Raw genomic sequence first — 19,308 nt, 5'->3', positions numbered from 1 at the left:
TTTCAAGTGACGTTATGTTATGTTCAAATAAAGTAGAATAGCGTATACATCTGCTATGTCATCATTTACAACATATGAGTATAAAAAACGTGAGGGGAAGAGCTATAGAGTGTCTTTTATTGGTTTGACTACAGCGTTATTCAAGTGTGATACTTTATTCAATGAAGCCAAAATTCTGCCTTTTATTTTGAAGATCTTAACTGGAAGTTGTCATGAATGTAGTAGCTATCGATTACTTGACGCTTACAGCAAGGTCGATCGGTGGTGTCTCTGCGTGTCATGTCTGTCCACTGGCTTCCAGTTCCACCTCATGTTAGAAACGTGGTTCCGCTGTGTTAGCATGCAACGGACATGAAAACCATATAAGAAGGAGCTCGTAGCGAGTGCGCGCCTGTGTTGTCAGTACGTTTAACAGTTGAGCTTTTTTTTTGCGGTACGTTGTAAACACAGCTAGCTGACAGGAGCTAGCTCAGCTCCTCACAGGTATAAATGAGCTCCGCTCCAAATCAAACAGTTGGGGGGGACACGGGGCTGTCCAGCAAACCCGTCCCTGCTGTGTCGTTAGTCGGTCATGTCCAACATCTTTTTAGCCACGTAAAGATAGAAAACCTGTTCGCAGGACTCAGCGGGGGGGTGGTGTCCACACTGGTGCTTCATCCTCTGGACCTGGTCAAAATCAGGTTTGCAGGTACAGTATGTCAATATTACTTTAAATGTGTGGTGTCAGTAGTTGCCATAGTTTCCAGCTAGTGTTCAGAGTTGTACTTCTTGTCATGTGAATTAATACGAGCAGAGATTTTGTCATCAAATCATATATTCTTCATTGTCCCTCAACAGTGGGGAACAAACAGCATTAAACGTCAAATAGAGCTCAGAATAGCAAAGTCTAAAAGCTCTTTTAAATACCTGCAATCTGTCACGCTTGTTTAACAATAGTATGTGTCAAGACTGCAACAACCATATCAAATAATACCGGTCTTTAACTGACTATTATTATGGAACCTAAAATGTCTACAAATGTCTTTGTATTGCAGTAAGTGATGGCTTGGATTTACGACCCAAGTACAGTGGAATGGTGCACTGTATGAAGAGTGTCTGGCAGCAGGAGGGGCTGAGAGGACTGTACCAAGGAGTGACGCCCAATGTTTGGGGTGCTGGAGCATCTTGGGGTCTCTACTTTTTGTTGTACGTACACAATTAGGCACTAGTATCAGCTTGTTGGAACTTATAAGATCCTTTATGAATTGTTTTGCCAGTTTTTAAATAGTCTGGTAATACAGAATATGATGCCTTATCTCATAAACTGTCCTCACAGCTACAATGCAATCAAAGGGTACAAAAACGAGGGGCGTCAAACTGCACTGAGTGCCACGGAACACCTGGTTTCAGCAGCTGAAGCAGGTTTGTACCATTATCTGAATACTGTTGGTTCACACACACACACACACACACACACACACAGAGACAGTCAACAACAGAAGCTAGAGGATACTGCTCTGATCTTGCCTTGGCTGGCAATAGGTTAGTCTAATCTGCAGTCCTACAAGGTCACAAGAGTCAATTTCCTGTCACTAAACGAAGTTAGGGGTTGAACAAAAGACTTTTCAGAATGTTTCACTAAAAACTGATTGAGGCAGAGACACTGAGATTTTCTTTTTTTGATACGTTTTAACTGCATCAAAGCTAAATGATTTTATAATACTGATAACATTTGTATATGTCAGTCTGGTGTTTGTAGCACTGCTCTATACAGCATTTTAGCTATTATTAAGAAAAGTAAAGTAATCCATGATATCAATATTCAAATATGTCCTACATTATCACCGTGTTTGTCACTTAAAGCTGTAATGAACTGATACACCCGAGCCACACAGTTCATAAACTGTTTGAAGTGTTTGGTACTTGTTACCAATCATGTGTATCTAATCAAGTGGCTACTGCGGTATGTACTTCAGTCTCAATGTGACAGTGTTCTTTTTGTCTTCAAATAGGCATGCTTACTCTCACCATAACCAACCCAATTTGGGTTACCAAGACTCGACTGGTGCTTCAGTACAATGCTGACCCAACCAGTAAACAGTACACAGGGATGGTGGATGCTCTGGTCAAGATCTACCGCCATGAGGGAATTCACGGACTCTACAAGGTGAGATAACAGTGACTTATTGGATATCTGTGTAATGTGGAAATACAGAAAAGCAAGTTTTAGCTAAATAATGGCTTGAGAAACAGGCAGGAAGATTGTTATGTGGAGTGCAATTAATTTTTATTATAATGGATCACTATAAGTCTTTCTACACTAGAATGTTTTATTATTAAGTAACTGGTTTACCACTAGAGGGCACTACTCCCTTCTGTTGGCCATAGTAGAGCTGATAATTGCCCTGATTAAAGTCATAACTTTAACTCTTAATAAACACTTTTCAAGTCAAAACAGTTGTTTACCAGAGTACTTGGTGTTAAGCTAATGAAATAGGCAGGAAGGTGGTTGGCTTAGAGTAAAATGGGTTTTTCAGTGCAAAACAGACTGACTTACATATTTTCCAGGGTTATGTTCCTGGCCTGTTTGGCACATCCCATGGAGCGCTGCAATTCATGGCCTATGAGGAGCTCAAGAGAGACTACAACAGATACAAGAAAGCGCCTTCAGATGAAAAGCTGGTGAGTCATTAACCCTGTAAGCCACGAGCTGGCTGGAAACATGGTCAGTGTTTACTCAAATATAAACATAAGGCTTGTAACAGAGCCCACAGTTGATTTTTCCCACTCTGCTCATTTCTTACTCCTTCCCCTGTCCTCCATTTGTCCATCTGTACAAACAGAATGCATTGGAATACATCTCAATGGCAGCATTATCCAAAATATTTGCTGTGGCAACAACATACCCATATCAGGTGGTGCGTGCCCGCCTGCAAGATCAGCATAATAGATACAACGGTGTTATGGATGTCATAAGACGCACATGGAGGTATGGTATTGATATTCTCCTAAAGGACTGAACATCCTTGTATCAGTTTCTTATTTTAGTCCAATTCAACTCTGACATATCTTTTTACATTTTTCTTTTACAGGAATGAAGGTGCCATTGGCTTCTACAAAGGCATCATCCCCAATGTGATTCGTGTCACCCCTGCCTGCTGCATCACATTTGTCGTTTATGAGAATGTGTCTCGATTACTTTTGGGATAAAAAAGAACAAGGCTCAAATAAAGGGCACTGGACAGTGTCAAAGACTCCAGGGTCACATTTCCAATGTTGGTGCCACTTCAAGATACAACGAAAAAAAAATAATAATCATTCTAACTCTGAACTATCACAGTACACGCAAATGAGACAGTGTGAGATGAATTCATGTGCACATAATGAATGGATGGGGGGGAAAAGTAGCTGAATTTGAATTTTATTTTCCATACAAATACAAAAGTGTGTTCTTGTTTGCCTAAATGGACATACTGTTATGTGTTGGATTGCCTCTGTTTTAAAACAAGATAAATGAAATATTTAACAATATAGTTATGTTTACTTATCTCAGGAATGCACCATTGTGGTTTTCCTCTGCTAAATTATTTCTTAATGTGTAAAGCAAAATAAATAATGTGCTGTTTCATTTTTACACACCGACATTTGTATCTTTATACAATTTGTAACTTTTGCTTTTTCGTTATAAAATACAAACTGCTTTGTCTCCATTGTTTTGTATGCACTGTATGTAATATTGGTATATTAATTACATTTCATTGCTTCAAGGAGTTCAGTTATTAAAAAAAAAAGAAGACTGGTTTATTAACAGTAAAAGTGGAATACATTAAACAGGTCATAAGAATCACACAATGTCTGTTCATTGGTGACTGAATTGTAACAGCACCCACAAGCAGAAAAGCTACAGTACACAGTATATTTCTGGTCGACAGAATGGCTGTTATCTTGTTTACAGGCCTGCAATATAGTATAGTACCAATGACAAGCAAATTAAACAAAATAACAAATGAAAAACAAACAAAACATTCAAGTTACCATCAGTGATGCTGTGACCGCTCAACAAAAACCCACACCTGATCATTTAATTTGGAGGAGCAGATAACATGCTGTCACACTACCAGCACTGGTTTGTTGTATGTATTTATTTAGGTAGCTCCTCAATGATAATCCTGGATACCGAGTTCCAGCCTGTAGATGCGTCACCTCTGGGGTAGTCAGCGCAGGTCCCCACCCACACGGCCACATCCACCAAGCCTGCTTTGACGCCCTCACACAGGCCTTCAACTGGAGAGGGGGAAAAAAGAAGGACAGAACAAATTAATTTCAGGAAACATGGAACTCTGCACAGAGAACTGTTACATGTGGTGAACTTTTAAAAACTAATTGGACGAATGTTTTCCAGGAGCCCTAGCAGTTACTTAACCACTTCACTGGACAGTTTGTCAGTAAAAACACTGCTTGGGAAGACATTTTCTTGACACTACCCTGTAATGAGGCTTGTAAAGAAGCTTATTTCAGCCACCAGTTAGCTTGTGTGTGAGTGACCTAATTTCTGAAGTTATGGTTAGGGGTAAGATATGAACTGAGATTAGGTGAAGGTTAGGCATTAACTGGAAATGGTTCAGGGTTATGGATACGTTTGTTTGGGCTGTTCAAACGAGTGAAAGCCAATACAATGGCTTGTGCGTGCATGTGTGTGTGAGTGTGTAGGGGAACAAAGATGACTAAAGCTAAGAGCACCAACCTCTGAAAGAAACCTACTTACATCCACTTTTGGCCACTAAACTATGATAGACAACACAAATTGTTAAATTCTACATGTGTTTGCATGGAATAAACTTTACACAACATTGTGGGGCAAAGTATAATGTGTTTACTAAGCTTTGTTGGACGGCAGATTTTGTTAGCTTTGGACAGAGCCTGTTTTCCTGTATTTCTAGTGTTGCTATGCTAAGCTAAGCTAACCAACTGCTGTCTCTTGCTACATACAGTATTCAAGCTGCCAACATGAGGGTGGAGGCTACGTCCATTTTTATTCCTTGGCTTTCAACTCCACATGAGACTCTGCTCTTGTTTTTAGTGTTTTATTGTTTTTATTCTCTTAATATCTTTATTGTTTTAATTGTTTTAACATTTGTGTTGTTTTATTGTTTTTATTGTTTTATTTATTTTCATGTACAGCACTTTGTCTCAGCTACGGCTGCTTAAAGCGCTTTATAAATAAAGTTGAGTTGAGAGTTGAGTCCAGCTATGTCTGCAATATTATGAAACCCCAAACACAACAATAACTGAGAGCAAGACTGTGCGCAGTGTCAGAAAATGTCCACCATGAATGATATCCTAGCTACACTGAGATACTGATAGATGTCCTGACCTATTGAGTCTACAGGCATGACAATGGTACTGTTCTTTTAATACCTGTTAGTACAGAAGCAAGGAATATACTCTACATTTGAAAGAATGACAATGACACATGACAGTAAACTTTGTAAAAAGGTGTATGATGCCTCAGAAACACATTGGCACAAACAAAAACATCATACCTGAGGATGTCCTGTGGATGTTGATGGTTGAGTTGAGCTCTGGGCTTCCCTGGTCTAAGTAGATGATGGACTCTATGGGCAGGGGTCCTGTGCACTCTGCTCCGTTGAAAGTGAAGTACCATCTCTGGCAGCATGCGTTCTTACACTTAAGTCTGAGGGAGCCACTAAACAGGACTCTCATGGCACTGTCTGAACGCAGCTTGGTGAACGTACAGTCCTGCAACACAGCACAAAGTTATCATTTCACTCATTTGCACTGTGCGTGGGCTTTATATCCATGTGAAGTTGTACAATTTTTGAAACAAACACCTACATTCCCTGTGTCAAAGTACTTACAGCCACTTTACCCAGGTCAATCCCGTAATTTAGAGAGTTCCAGGCACACTGCTTGTAGTTGGGCCTCCAGGGCTCCTCAAAGACCTCACTAATGCACTCTCCTTTCTCTCCTTTGAGCCCGTCACGTCCAGGGATTCCCGGTGTCCCTGGAATGCCGTTGGTCCCCGGGTTACCATCTCTGCCGGTGGTGCCTGCTGGCCCCTGTATGCAACTGCCAAACTGAAAAACACAAGAAAGGAGAGTAGATGTTGAGACTGACAACAACAACAACAACAACAACAACAACAACAACAACAACAACAACAACAACAACAACAGGAAAGTCTACTTTTCAATGTTTCTGGTTTTCTTTTTTTCGTTCTATTGTTTAAAATCCATGTATGTGCTGCATGCACTGCAAACACCTAAAAGCGGCCAACTATGCAACTATCACAGACAAATTGGGGCTGAGGTGAGGGTAAAAACAGATGTGATCTTTACCCAGACAAAGCAAGTGAACCAGATACTAGAAAACCATGGATCGAGTAAATGAAAGCACTACAGTAGAGTTGATGAGGAACTGAAGGCTTGGTGATGATCTAAATTAGTAGGTGTCTGGCCTCAAATCTCAGTGATTCATTGCCCTGCTGAATGTCCTGCTATGTTTAAACAGATGCTGCATCTTACTCAAGCTGACTTAAATACACACAGACACACAGAGAGACAGGGGATCTTGCCAAAGCCTACCACACACAGAGGAAACACAATGACGATCCAAATAGCTTTGTGTTACATGTTCTTCAAAGACACGTTTGACCAACAGATTGCAGTGTGTAAGTCATCTGCTCAAGCTTTTTTTAGTCTGGGTTGAGTTTTCAATTTTGGTGAGGTGATTTGCGAGTATCTTGCACTCATTCATTTAGTCGGGACAGACATAAACGGACAGCGTAGAAGTGGATCCTCGCCCTTGGGTCTGGGTTTTTGAGTTAGTTGCCCTTTGCTCTGCATGCAGCTGTGTTGCAGTTATGCGAGGCACATGGCCAAAAGGCATTAAGAGAAAAACGGCCCAAGAATATAGAACAAAGAGCTTTTTCTCCAGTTTCAGCATCTTGCGCCGGCCCCGGAGTCTCTGGGGTAAAATAGAAATATATTCGCACCATGTCACATGTGAATTTTTTTGGGGTAAAATGAAGAGAGAATTGCAGAATTTTAACATCAGCTGCTGTGGAGCAGATGGCCGAGTGTCTGCTTTAGCCATTAGATTTTCGCTGGATCAACGTGAAGATGTGAGGGCTGACATCATCTCTGCTGGAAACTGGGAAGTCTATGATGAAAGCAGTAGGTTGTGGGTTGGTATGCAAGTGGTGCTACATTTGTGGTTTTAAAGAAAAGACGACTACCCGTCCAAGCATCTTGGATAATAGTTGGAAAAATGTGTCGCACAACTGACGCTCCATTAATCCTTTTGGTTGATATTTGTCAAGGAAACATTTCCGTTATAGTATGAGATAGATTTTTGGAAACCTTTCAAAGCAGACGACTGAATGGAACCTCTGTCCACATTAGCCACACGGCTGACTTATATATTAACTCCCAGTCTGGTGTCTCTGTAGTGGTGCTGCCTGCCTGCATGACTTACACTCCAGCCCTGGTGAATGTTAGTAGCACACAGTCCATTACTGTAACTGAAGCATAAAGGCCATATTTGCCCATAAAACCACACACACACACACACACACACACACACACACACACAGAGGAGTCAGCCACATTTCATGCATTAGTCAGACCTGAGGTGAGGAGGGCTGAGGCTCTCCTCCAGCATGCAGAGCGCCAATACAAGGTCTGGCTTCTTCAGATTCAGAGGATGTTGAAGAATCAGAGTAGGATTACAAGATTACCGTGTTGCTCAAATAAGCAGATCCTCTTTCTTCAGAGTGTCTAGTGCAGTTGGGCTTTTCTGCATCATTTCCACCAGTGCACTAGATAAAGATGGTAACATAAGATGCTATTTGTTACATATTTGATAAGACTTTGGAGCATAACTGTGAGAACTCAGTGGTCCTGGCGGGGGGAGGAAGGGGGTCGCACATAAATCCACCCCCACCAAAGAAAAATAAACACGCGTTTCACTTTCATTTGACTCCCACAAGGAAGAATGTGTCCACTTTGTGTCTTGACCCCCTACACCTACAGCTTAGAGGTTAAAAAGGGTTTGAGATTTAGAATATTACTTCTAATTGACTAATATTAGTAAATGAATATTACTAATTTTGATTTAATATTTAGTGTTTTATCACCCTCAATTGAATAAACAGTGGAAATGTTTGTTTTTCTGTGTTTGGCGCACAGTCAGACAGATAACAAAGCACAAAGAAAGGCAGACAGAGAGCCAGACCCAAACTTCCTGTTAAGTTTTTTTTTTTCTGTCCATCAGCCTTTTAGGGGGAGAGCAGAATAACACACAGACCCAACTGACCACACAAAACCTCTGTGGCAGCATTTCTCATTATTTAATTTTGGTGGTGACCACACTCATTTAAGAGTCAGCCTAAAAGTGCCTGAATCAGCAAGTTACTTTTTTACACTTTAGGGGGATTTCAGTTGTTAAAAATAACCATGGTGCGTTTGAGTGCCTTATCAATAATAACACAGATGTTTGTTTTGGTTTTTTTTAACAAGGGGACTTTTATGAGTACAGCAATTATTTTCCTGTAGAGATACACACAATATCAACACAACATAAGTGATCACAGCTGCTGCTGCTACTGCTGCGTGGTTTCTTACCTTGTCAGCGTCTGGATCCTTTCGGTATGCTCTGCTTCTCACCTTCTCCACGCCATAAAGAGGTAAAGCCAAGCAGACGAGCAGCAGCAAGCGGCCAACGAGCGGAGACATCATCTGGGAGACAAGGGGCGACTGAGTGTGGCGACAGTTTGACTCCAACTGCAGCCAGATTTCACTTCAGAGGAGGCAGGACGACTCGAGGGAAGAGACCAGTCGACTCACACACACACACACACACACACACTTAAGGGGGGGAAAAAAATCCCCTTAGATTGATTTAAGAGCAGAGGCGTGTCTCTGCACAAATTCATATTCTTTTATATATATCTATGTTTTTATACATTTATACATTTGAAAGATCAAGATTCATGCAAGGAAAAACATCTGACATATTTACCAAAATGTGTTTTATTTGTTTTTATTTATCAAAATGAAATACTATAGATATAAAAGTTGACCATTCATAGAGCAGAGGTTTTCAAAGTGGGAGGTGGTTTCCTAGCAATTTCAAAAGGAGGCTCAGTGAGTGTAAGTGAGAGGAAATATACATTTGTTACCAAATGTAGTTGGAGAAATGGCTCAGAGATACATATGGTTGTCAGGAATGCCTTAATGTACAGTGGGGTTTTTAGTGTTTGGTCAATGGTCAACTCATTCACTCAGAGTCTAGGGCATCAAATAACCTCATCATAAGTGTCCAGAAAGAGAAGGAAAACAGATGGAGTGAGAAGGAACCTTCTCAGACTTTGATAACCCCTGGTACTAAACTACATCAAAAGCAAAAGCCCAGTCCACATGCTACAACATAGAAATACATAGTAGAAACAGACTGACAATGATTCCCTTTTAATTAGTGTGACTGGAACTGGTCATATAACGCCAACGTAAAACAAAAAGGTATAAGTATAGAAAGATTCCGCCCCTTGTACAGAGAAAATACTACAGCCTGACATATTTTTTTAATAAACCACAGGTGTATGAGGAATTCTTTAAAAAAAAAGTGATATCTGGTCTATGACCATGTGCTATAAATAACCCCTGAACAATAGCCAAATCCTCTTTTCTTCGTGATCAAACTTTATAATTAGTGGTTTGTGCTTCTGCCATATCACAGTGCAAAACCTGTTTGATTTGTTTCCACCTACAACAATAAAACACATGCACAACATCTGTCAGTTCCACTCAAACCGAAGATACATTCTTTAAAAAAAAGGAAAAAAACTATAAAGCTGAAATACTTTACCCAAATTCACAGGATACATCTTTGAAAACACTTGAAGGGGCCGAGCCTTTGCGGAATCAGTGTTTTACGCAACACAAACAGGAAGTAAACGATTAATGAAAATAGATCTTATAAGAAAACCTTGTTTAAAAAAAAATATGCCTCCTTTCGAATGAGGGACAAACGGTTGCTTTCTGTATAAAAGGATGAGGTTTCAAGACAAATCACCAGTAAGAATAATAAGACATTCAATAGTTCACCACAGACAGACTCAGGTCATTCTGAATGTTTGGTAACATCAGGGTCATCTAAAAAATGTTCAGTGTAACGACTAATCCAGTCAAAGACTTTCTAAAACCATATTTACATAAATATCGCTTAGGTTTACCAGCAGGCTTCTGAGCTACTAATCTACAGAACAGAAGACGTATAGTATGCAAACTAATGAATTAAACCAGTGGTTGTATAGTTGGAATAAAGCTGTGCTGCTGCTACATTCAGGTACAAAGCTAAAAAAGAAAACTCAGTAAAGCTCAAAGACCCAAATTACAAAAGAATCTCTCAGATTCTGGTCCAACAAACCGTGTTTGAAATACTCAAGGCATGAAATATTATGTTGCCAACAAACATTCACTGACTATTATAACAGCGTGACACATGTGACCATCAGCATCAGGTGGTGACTGGTTTCTCTGTGGTATCAGAGATGTTGAATGGGGTCAGATATCTCAGCTGCTGAAGTCCTTTGTGACCTTGCTCTCCTCAGGAACCTGCTGCACCAGCTGGTGGGTGGAGTCTGGGATGATGCTGGTGCTCTGGGACAGGTTTACGGCTGGATGCTGCGGAGCGCTTGAAAGGTGCCTGACCTCTGACAGTTCGCTCCTTGGACTCAATCTAAGCCAGGACACATGTGAGGTTAGTGGTGGATAATGCTTGTACAGATGCAATTCAGAGCACTACCAGGGTGTATTTTTTAAACACTGATTAATCCAATTAAATAAAGGTAATTAACACAATTCCCATTGCCATTGGTTGGTCCGCCCTTTGGTGGGTTTTTTAACTGGCGTCACCAATGGGAATTGTAACCTCACAAATGTGGCATAAACAAATTAGCTGGAGGAAGAAGGAAAAATAACACCACCACAATGGAGCAGAGACAACAATACAGTTGTTACTATCTTGTATCTTTTACTTTGGTCCCTTGTTCAGATGCAACACTGAGCGAATGATTTTAAGGCAATAATAAAATTCAGTTAGATGTCATGAAAATATTAAGCCAAGTTGTAAAAACAAAAAATAATTTTGCTAAAAACATTCACGACTAATGAATGAATACATGTCTTAGCATTCCACAAGTTAATATGCCAGGATTAAAGACAATGAAGAAATGATCACGTTCACCTGGTAGAGTAATTTGACTCTCGATTGACTGCTGATATAACACATTCCCACTGGTCAGAAATCCATTTAAACCTGGGACTTAATGGGTTTTTTGACCAATGGGAATTGGGTACAAGACACTTCAGATCAGTCTCACTTACCTCTCATCTGGGTGTATGTTGTCTGAATGGCTGCTGACCTTACTTGAGGTCCCACCTTTGCTGCGTCTCTCCCCCCTCTCCCTCTCTCTTCTGGAGCTTCGGCTTGAGACGCCTCTGTCCATGTGCTCCCTGGCTGAGGTCTCAGACAGAGAAGCTTGTATATGGGGATCATGGTTTCCCAGTGCTGAGGTTCCTTGGTTGGCTGTGTGGGTGCCAGTGGAGGCATTGGTGGGAGCAGCACCTGTGCTTGTGCCCATGGACTTGGAAATGACCTTGAGCTTGTGGGAGCCGGGCTTGTAGTGCTTCTTCTTGTGCTGTACACGGCTGTTGTGCTTGAGGAAGAACTCACAGGACTCCTGGAGCACACGGCGGCTCTCACTGATGGGACTGTGGGCCACCACACAAACAGTTTTTTTAGTGAAACTACAAATAGGATGTAATTGTTATGGATTTTAAATGTTGAAAAAAAGATAAGGGATCTCACTCTCTCTTGCGAGTCCTATTGAAGAAGTAGGCCCACTCAGAGCATGTCTTTTTGCTGCTGACCCAGAACACTGCAGATATTCCAACCACCAGTGTCATCAAGTATTTCACCAAAAACAGAGAGAGGTCAGGATGATCTGGTACTGTTGTCTGAAACAAAGAGACAAACACAATTGGAAAGAGAATCCTGGATATTTAGAGTGGTTACAGTATCAAAAACATTTTCATAACCTCAGACAAAACCAAGCTTTTTTGAATTCTTTGGTTCAAACACATTTCACATCGTAGGACAGAACACAATAGCCTATGTGTTACACACTGTAATACATTTCATTTTAGAGTGAAGTGGTTTCTCAGAAAGTCATTCAAATACCTAAATGAGGGTTAGGTTTGGCTTGTATTAATCTGTTTGAGCTCTCACATTTGCCTTTTCAAACATCAGCCAAAATATTTATATCCTATTCACATTGTGCATTGTGTTTAACATATTAGTAGAGCTGCTTATAAAAACTGACCAGACTGAAATGTTTTAAAGTAATATGCACATGAAGGAAAAACTGTCCACATAAAAACAATGCATAAATCATTAAAAAAAAAATAGGGAAAAGGGTGGGGAGAGCAGAGGAGTCCTCTGTTTGTTGCACTCTGCAGTCTCACCATTAGAAGTCAACAACTGTCACACCTTAAACATTAAATTGAACATAGAGCGAATAAGGCACAGCTACCTTGTAGGAACAGGGGATGCTGTATTCCTGACAGTGGTCGTTGATCCACGTAGTCTCCCAGGCGCTGCGGTGACTCTGTTCATAGGTGTAGCAGGCTAACAGTGTGACCAGCGGGACCAGATAGAGGCAGCTGAACACACCGATGCGGATCATGAACTTCTTCAGCTTCTCCTGGTTACGCTCATCATGCTGGATGACCTGTCGCACGTGGTTGAGAGAAACTATGCCCGCCAGGATGAGGAAGAGGCCAACGACGACGCCGACACACAGCGGAGCCAGAACAAAGTAGCGCAGCGCGTCCAAATCATAAAGTCCCACGAAACAGACGCCACTGATGTTGTCCCCTTCAACTTTGTTCAGAGCAAGCAGCATGACAGTCAGCGCCCCGGGGATTCCCCAAGCAGCAGAGTGAAACCACACCTGCGGACGGAGAACAAAGAACAATGTATTATGGTGTTTATTTAAAAAAACAGCTGATCATGCATTTTTTAAAACCTTACTGCTTTTTTCTCTATGGCCTCACAACTCCATTTGGGTCCAGCTGCCAGGAACCAGGTGATGGTGAGGATGACCCACCAGACAATACCAGCAATGGAGAAGAAGTAGAGGAGCATGAAAAGCAAAGTGCACCCTTTGCTTTGAGAGCCGAGCACAACCGTATCCACACCGGAAGGTTGTGCCGCCTTGCTACAGGCTGCTTTGTTCCCCAGCAAGAAGCCGATGAAGTATATGAGGGAGACAAGGCTGTAGCAGACGGCGTAGAAGATTATGGGTCGCTCAGGGTAGCGGAAACGTTTGACATCAATGAGGAAAGTAAGGAAAGTGAACAGAGTGCAACACAGGCAGATGATGGAGCACACCCCGATAAAGTTTTTGGCAAACTCGATGTCATGGGGCTTAAAGTACATGTTGGAACAAGGTGGAGCACAGTCCTGAGCACCCAGGAATGATGATCCATGGCCTGCTTTGGTCTTCAACTGCAGAGGGCACCAGAAACCAAGGTCCCTCACAGCTGATGAGGAAGAGATTGCTGGCGTGGTTGCAGGAGGAGCTGAACCTTCAGTGGAGCTACATAGGTCTAATCTAGAAGAAAAAATTAAAATAATTAATTGATAAGAATAATTAGTATTGCTCTTGAGGATCATCCGTACATGATATTGTCTTACTTGTTGCACTGTAGCTCAGGGGGCCACGTGATACCAAAGATGCGAATATTCTCCTCGCAGCCTGACAGAACTGCCTCACATTGCTCCCGGCAAGGACGGATCACCTTATTGTCCTCAGTGCATGCAGGGACAAAGGCTTGACAAAGGAAGTGGTGCACATCGGCAGAACAGCCCAACTTTGTCAGGGGCATGAAAGGCTGGAGATAAGAGAGAAAAGCTGACAATTAATTCTTCAAAACAACAAAAAAGTTCAAAGATCCTTTAAACTGCTACTAAATCAATACAATTCTTATACCATACATGGTAAAAATAAGCCTAATAACCCACAACAGTACAAACGGCTTTCTTCTCGGTATTAATTTTGTTTACTTTAGCTGCAGTGCTCCAAAGCGCCACACAAAGGGCCCCATTCACTGACAGGGAATTATATTTTTCCTTTCAACACACTGGTCAAGACCCTACAAGACGGCGAGGAGGAGAAGGGTGGCAGGAAACGAGAGTACTGACTTTTGGAAACACACAACAGTCCAGGAAGGTCGGAATGTGCAGGGTTGTTGATAGGTGAGGCTGCTAAGGAGCCACAGTATCTATGTCTACAGGGTGTGTAGATTATCAATGGGATACACATCTTAAACTAAGAACAACTTAATCCCAGATTAGAGTCCAGATCATGCCTATAGTTTGCTTTTTTGCATCCTTAAATTTTAGGTGAGTGTTCACTTTGTCAACAAGCAAATGTTTATATTTATTGTTGCTTATAAACCATCTGCATCATCCAGGTAAGACTCATAGTTTGAACCTACTCTGTTCTTCATGTACACGCAGATGGATGTCAGTCTATACTGCCAATATTTGTACACAAAACATACACATAGTGTACGTTCTAGCACAGTCCACTATTCAATGTTTTCTCTCCTTTTCCCTCCTGAGATGCAGTCTGGCAGTAGGCCCATGTCTGAGCCCAGGGCTCGCCCCCTCTGACAGTGTGTGTCCTTGTTTCTCTCTTGTGGAGGTCCTGGACTCCTTGTCAATGAGCTCCCCCTTGCTCAACAATCTGACCTTTATTTGCTTTACAGCAGGGTTACTGTAAAAACTGCCCTCATTTCAGAAACCTTCAGCCAGGATCAACAGTTCAAGTCGAGTTGATTTAGCCCCAACGGCAAAATCCTCTGCAGAGAATTTCATGGCAAAGTACATGAAGCATTACGTGACATTTTTAATTTCCCTGTCCATTACAGTGTAAGAATTCTAACTTTTCAAATTCAAAAGCTGGCAGAGAACAGTTAACCCTCCCTCCGTAAAATCCTGCTGACAGGCTGGTCTGAGTCCGGAACACAGCCCAGGTCTGCTTGATTACAGCATCAGGGCCTTTATGATAAATCAATGTATACCTTCAGAGGCTAGGGAGTGTCATTCTGTCACCTGGGAGACAGGGCCATGAAGGGTAAGAGACTGTGTAGGGGGGGAAATGAGTGAGTGATTAACAGAGAGAATACTTGTTGTGGTATGCACGATAGGCTTTGTGTAGGACTGGGTGTGTCCCTCCCCTTCCTGCAAAAATCAAAGGCTCCTGACAACAAAGTCGATGAAGTTGCCGGTGGCCAAGGTTGCTGTGAAATAAGAAGCCTCTGCCTTTGCCAGATGCAACACAAAAGTCTCCTTCAACAGATCACTGTTCATGCTCAATGCTCCACACCAAGCATGTGTAACCCAAACCCTGGCCTGCAGGAGCGCTGAGACTTACGATGCAAAAGAGACAGAGTTCATTGCTAAGCCTCCGAGTTGACTCGAGTATCAAAAACATGTTTGTAGCTGATGGCAGAGGGAGTAAGATGACACAGAGAACTTGTTAAAAACTGTCAATTCCCATACTGCTAATAACCAACATTAAAGTTTCTTATACATTAAATTGATGATTGACATGAAAACTAAACTTTAAGTCGATTTCATTGTATTTTTGATGTTCCCCCCCCAAAAAAAGATAAAATGTTTTTGAAAAAAAAGTATTGTGGGCATTTCTCATGACAGCCGAGTGTACAGTTTGTATTCCTTTTGATGGGCTGCTTCTATATATCAGAAAGTCATTTGTTAAAGCTCGAATAGATACATTTTTGGGACAAATTTGTCATAAACGACACTAGGGCTACAACATTTATTCGATTAATTGATTATTTATCAATTATTAAATTAATATTCAACTATTATGACAATCGATAAATCAGTTTGAGTGTTTTTTTCAATAATTTAAACAAACGGTCTGATTTTTCAGCTTCTTAAATGTGAATATTTGCTGGTTTCTTTGCTCCATATAACAAAGGAATCATTAAAAACTGACTCATTTTGGTTTGTGGACAAAACAAGACATAATTATTTGGTTAACACCGATCAACATTTTCTGATATTTTATGGACCAAACAAGTACTAATCGAGGAAATAATGGACAGATTAATTTATTATGAAAATAATAGTTGCACCCCAAATGACACCATCTGCATGTGCTTGCTTTCCCTAGGTTTTCCTTTTGCTCAACAAGATGGCAAACCATTTTGCGATACAAAGGAACTACATTATTCCCTATTCAAAACACTGCAGAAAATTGCATACGCCCAAATATCTACACAAGTCCATACAGATTAAGCCTTGTAGCTTTATCTTTTTATCTAGAGCTTTTTATGACGACTAATGAAAGTCATTAATGGAAGTCAGCAGCAGTTAAAATCCCATACTGTTATGCATTTTATGTAATGATATTAAACAGAACAGGGTAACAACATTATACATATATTATGAGTTTATAGTCCAGTGCTTGAGAGAAATACATGTTTCTCTCAATCTAGCATTATGTATTTAATTAAAATACATTTCTGAAGGTTTGAATAGTGTTTGGTGTTCAGCCAAACAGTGTTCACACCCAAGGTTAGAGTTTGTATGGAGTGGCACACTCAGTGCCAGAGTTGAAAGGCAGGAATAAATCAGGAGAGCAATTGTTTTTCTTAATTGGGAATTAAAAAGGGAAAGTCATAACTGAAAGGTTAATAAGCTATCAGGTTTCATGAGAATTTTCTTTTTGGCAGTCTACACTATTCACTGGCTAATGCTCAACAAGGCCAATATAAACACAACACTGTACATCAGCAAGCTGAGAACTCACCTCCATGTAACTGGCTGCAATATCCTGATCATAGTGCTCCATCATGTTGGGAAAGAAGGTCATGTTGTAGGGCATCCCCAAACACCGGTGCACTCGGATTGGCTCGCAGGTAAACAAGCTGTGAGCATGGCCGTTTCCCACCCATATCAGTGCCAGGCACACCCACAGTGGACCTGGCATCAGCATTGTTGCAACTGATTGGGAGGGAGAGAGTGTATATGTGTGTGTGTGTGTTTTAATTAAACTAGAAACTAGAACAGATTTCTTTTTTGGCACAGTGTGAGGATATCTTGGCCCAAATGCTGAATTCTTCTGGCTCACGCAGCTATCTACATTTCACTCCTTCAAGTGACATCTCTGCGGAGCTGGTGGGTGTTGCAGCAGGTAAAATTTTCCCATCAGGCCCCTGTCAGCATGTGCCTCTGGGTGACAGACAGGAATCCCACATCCCTGAAAATGAAAGTAATTATCCTTAATTCAATTTATACTATCAGCTAAACAAGGTCAGTAAGGGTTGTAAGACTGCGACATACAATTAATGGAAATGTATCCTCAGGAAGCCCAGATACGATTTAAAGAATTTGAGATTGGAGACAGACTGTAGCCCCTTCATCAAAACAGTCCCATCATACAGACTCTAATTCCACCACCACTTCAAATAAAATAAAATGAATGACTCCTTTCTTTTTCCTGAGCATGCCTACAGGCTCCCCAACTTTCCTGAGCCCCAGGTTGAGCATCACTGTTTACACACTCACCAGATGAATAGAGTTAGGGGCCCAAAATCCAGTCAATACCTGTGCAGACTGTAAATGTGCAAGCATTTACAGGGGTGGGGAATGCTAAAGATCCAGGCCGATTCAGTCGAATGAGTCTAGACTTGTTGATGCACATTAAATTTCACATTAAAGTGATGCTGTTTTTACATGCACAACTCCTGCATAACTATAAACTATAACTATAAATCTTGGGAGCCTGACAGAGTGTAAGTACTTAGTGGATACAAAAGAAAGAGATCAGTGTGTTGGGGGATTTTACAGGAGCCCATTTTGGACTAGATTATGAGAATATTGCTTAAATTCTATATATTGATATGTGAACAGCACATGTACATGTGTAAATAATTACACTATCTATTTAAGACAACTATTTCAGTTGTGTTTTCCCCCAAACAACTGGTAGTTTTTAATACCATACCCCAGGCTGGTTTTAAATGAAAAGATAATCTGTTGATTAATGTTTTATCTCCTTTCCGCGATGATCGACCTGAAACTTGAAAATTGACTTCTGAAGAGGAGAACTATTTCAGATGCACCTCACAGCCCCAATCACAGGAACATGATATTTCCACAAATGATTCTTATTTGATTTGAAAGTAGCTCATAATCATTTTATTATCATGATTAAGTAATATTTTCAATACTTTCAGTCAATCAATATATGTCTTTTGCAGTGATATCACCTGTAGCAATGATTTATATAATATTTATATATCACTGTTTACACTTTAAGAAAACAGGCTTTACTGTTGTAAGATAATGTCACTGTACTGACATAACAATGCAACCAGCGTAACCACATTTTGGTTAGTGAGCATAAACTTTTCGGTTTGCATACGAGCAATGATTTAAAACTCTTTAACTTTTAGCAGAGTAAATATTACACACATAACAAAAGTAGGTAGGAACACGTTAGCAGACGTTTAACTAGACACTTACCTAGACATTCTCAATATTCAGTACAAGTGCACATATTAAACCAACGTGGTTTTTAAAATATTCGAATATACCGAGAGCAGGAAAACTGTTCTCCCGTGAGTTAGACACCGACTGCTGGGGGAAAGTACAATAAACGTGCCTGCTTCGGTTCGCTGCCGCGGGCCCGAAGCGACCTCGGGAGCAACAATAAAGTTAGAAAACTAAGAGAAGACCAAAAATAAACACAAACACTCACCCTGAAACCACCCAGGAGTTCATGCAACAGCTGACTACATGGATACTGGTTAGGGGCAAGTCTGTGGGGACTTTTCTGGCGTGTTTCCTGCGACAAGATCCGGCAGCGTCTGTGTGTTTTCAGCCCACTGTTGCTGCTGTGATCCCAACATGCCTTCACTGGCTGTGGGAAATCTGACAATATCAGCTCTAAACGGATGTACGAACAGGCTACATTATACGTATTTGTTCAGATCAGTCCACAGCAATGTGAACTACATATATCATTAAATATTATGTTGTATTTATATTGTCTATATGTGTGCTTTTCAGTGGAAATTGTTTTGACGATAGTTAGATAACAGGGATTTACAGACAGCATTTGAAAGCAGCATGAATGCGGATGGCAGATAAACGATGAGACAATCCCAGACCAGAGCAGCAGTACTTGGATTTCCATATCTA

The 19,308-nt window shown here is 40.9% G+C and overlaps 3 protein-coding genes across 4 annotated transcripts; 1 reads left to right on the top strand and 2 right to left on the bottom strand.

The window, feature by feature from the left end:
• The first annotated feature begins 227 nt into the window (after window positions 1-227).
• LOC131471928 (mitochondrial folate transporter/carrier-like) lies at window positions 228-3,773 on the top strand. Its single transcript, XM_058648740.1, has 7 exons — window positions 228-688; window positions 1,035-1,185; window positions 1,316-1,401; window positions 1,992-2,146; window positions 2,548-2,661; window positions 2,823-2,968; window positions 3,072-3,773. The coding sequence occupies exons 1-7, from the start codon at window positions 490-492 to the stop codon at window positions 3,187-3,189; spliced, it is 969 nt and encodes a 322-aa protein (XP_058504723.1). The 5' UTR covers window positions 228-489; the 3' UTR covers window positions 3,190-3,773.
• LOC131471929 (collagen triple helix repeat-containing protein 1-like) lies at window positions 3,751-8,858 on the bottom strand. Of its 2 annotated transcripts, XM_058648741.1 has the most exons (5): window positions 8,625-8,858; window positions 7,739-7,819; window positions 5,859-6,077; window positions 5,523-5,739; window positions 3,751-4,263 (listed from the first exon to the last, which is right to left on the bottom strand). In XM_058648741.1, the coding sequence occupies exons 1-5, from the start codon at window positions 8,736-8,738 to the stop codon at window positions 4,121-4,123; spliced, it is 774 nt and encodes a 257-aa protein (XP_058504724.1). In that variant the 5' UTR covers window positions 8,739-8,858; the 3' UTR covers window positions 3,751-4,120. The 2 variants fall into 2 exon arrangements, with proteins under 2 accessions (XP_058504724.1, XP_058504726.1); XM_058648743.1 differs by lacking the exon at window positions 7,739-7,819.
• Window positions 8,859-9,014: 156 nt separating this feature from the next.
• Window positions 9,015-19,004, bottom strand: fzd6 (frizzled class receptor 6). The gene is made up of 8 exons (XM_058648227.1): window positions 18,866-19,004; window positions 16,913-17,362; window positions 13,762-13,958; window positions 13,096-13,678; window positions 12,596-13,015; window positions 11,872-12,020; window positions 11,388-11,774; window positions 9,015-10,740 (listed from the first exon to the last, which is right to left on the bottom strand). The coding sequence occupies exons 2-8, from the start codon at window positions 17,096-17,098 to the stop codon at window positions 10,575-10,577; spliced, it is 2,088 nt and encodes a 695-aa protein (XP_058504210.1). The 5' UTR covers window positions 17,099-17,362; window positions 18,866-19,004; the 3' UTR covers window positions 9,015-10,574.
• Between the last annotated feature and the right edge of the window lie 304 nt (window positions 19,005-19,308).

Source organism: Solea solea, chromosome 13, assembly GCF_958295425.1.
Source record: "Solea solea chromosome 13, fSolSol10.1, whole genome shotgun sequence".
Lineage (NCBI taxonomy): Eukaryota > Metazoa > Chordata > Actinopteri > Pleuronectiformes > Soleidae > Solea > Solea solea.
Note: the sequence above shows the minus strand (reverse complement) of the source record. Positions and strands in the feature narration are given on the sequence as shown.

Excerpts from the sequence above, each read along its gene's own strand:
- LOC131471928 (XM_058648740.1), top strand. The coding sequence starts at position 490 with ATGAGCTCCGCTCCAAATCAAACAGTTGGGGGGGACACGGGGCTGTCC. Across the intron at positions 1,402-1,991 it reads GGTTTCAGCAGCTGAAGCAG|GCATGCTTACTCTCACCATA; the intron begins GTTTGTACCATT and ends GTCTTCAAATAG. Across the intron at positions 2,662-2,822 it reads CGCCTTCAGATGAAAAGCTG|AATGCATTGGAATACATCTC; the intron begins GTGAGTCATTAA and ends CTGTACAAACAG.
- LOC131471929 (XM_058648741.1), bottom strand. The coding sequence starts at position 8,738 with ATGATGTCTCCGCTCGTTGGCCGCTTGCTGCTGCTCGTCTGCTTGGCT. Across the intron at positions 6,078-7,738 it reads CTGCTTATTTGAGCAACACG|TTTGGCAGTTGCATACAGGG; the intron begins GTAATCTTGTAA and ends TGTGTTTTTCAG. Across the intron at positions 5,740-5,858 it reads TTGACCTGGGTAAAGTGGCT|GACTGTACGTTCACCAAGCT; the intron begins GTAAGTACTTTG and ends GCTGTGTTGCAG.
- fzd6 (XM_058648227.1), bottom strand. The coding sequence starts at position 17,098 with ATGCTGATGCCAGGTCCACTGTGGGTGTGCCTGGCACTGATATGGGTG. Across the intron at positions 12,021-12,595 it reads GCATCCCCTGTTCCTACAAG|ACAACAGTACCAGATCATCC; the intron begins GTAGCTGTGCCT and ends TCTTTGTTTCAG. Across the intron at positions 10,741-11,387 it reads AACATACACCCAGATGAGAG|ATTGAGTCCAAGGAGCGAAC; the intron begins GTAAGTGAGACT and ends GTCCTGGCTTAG.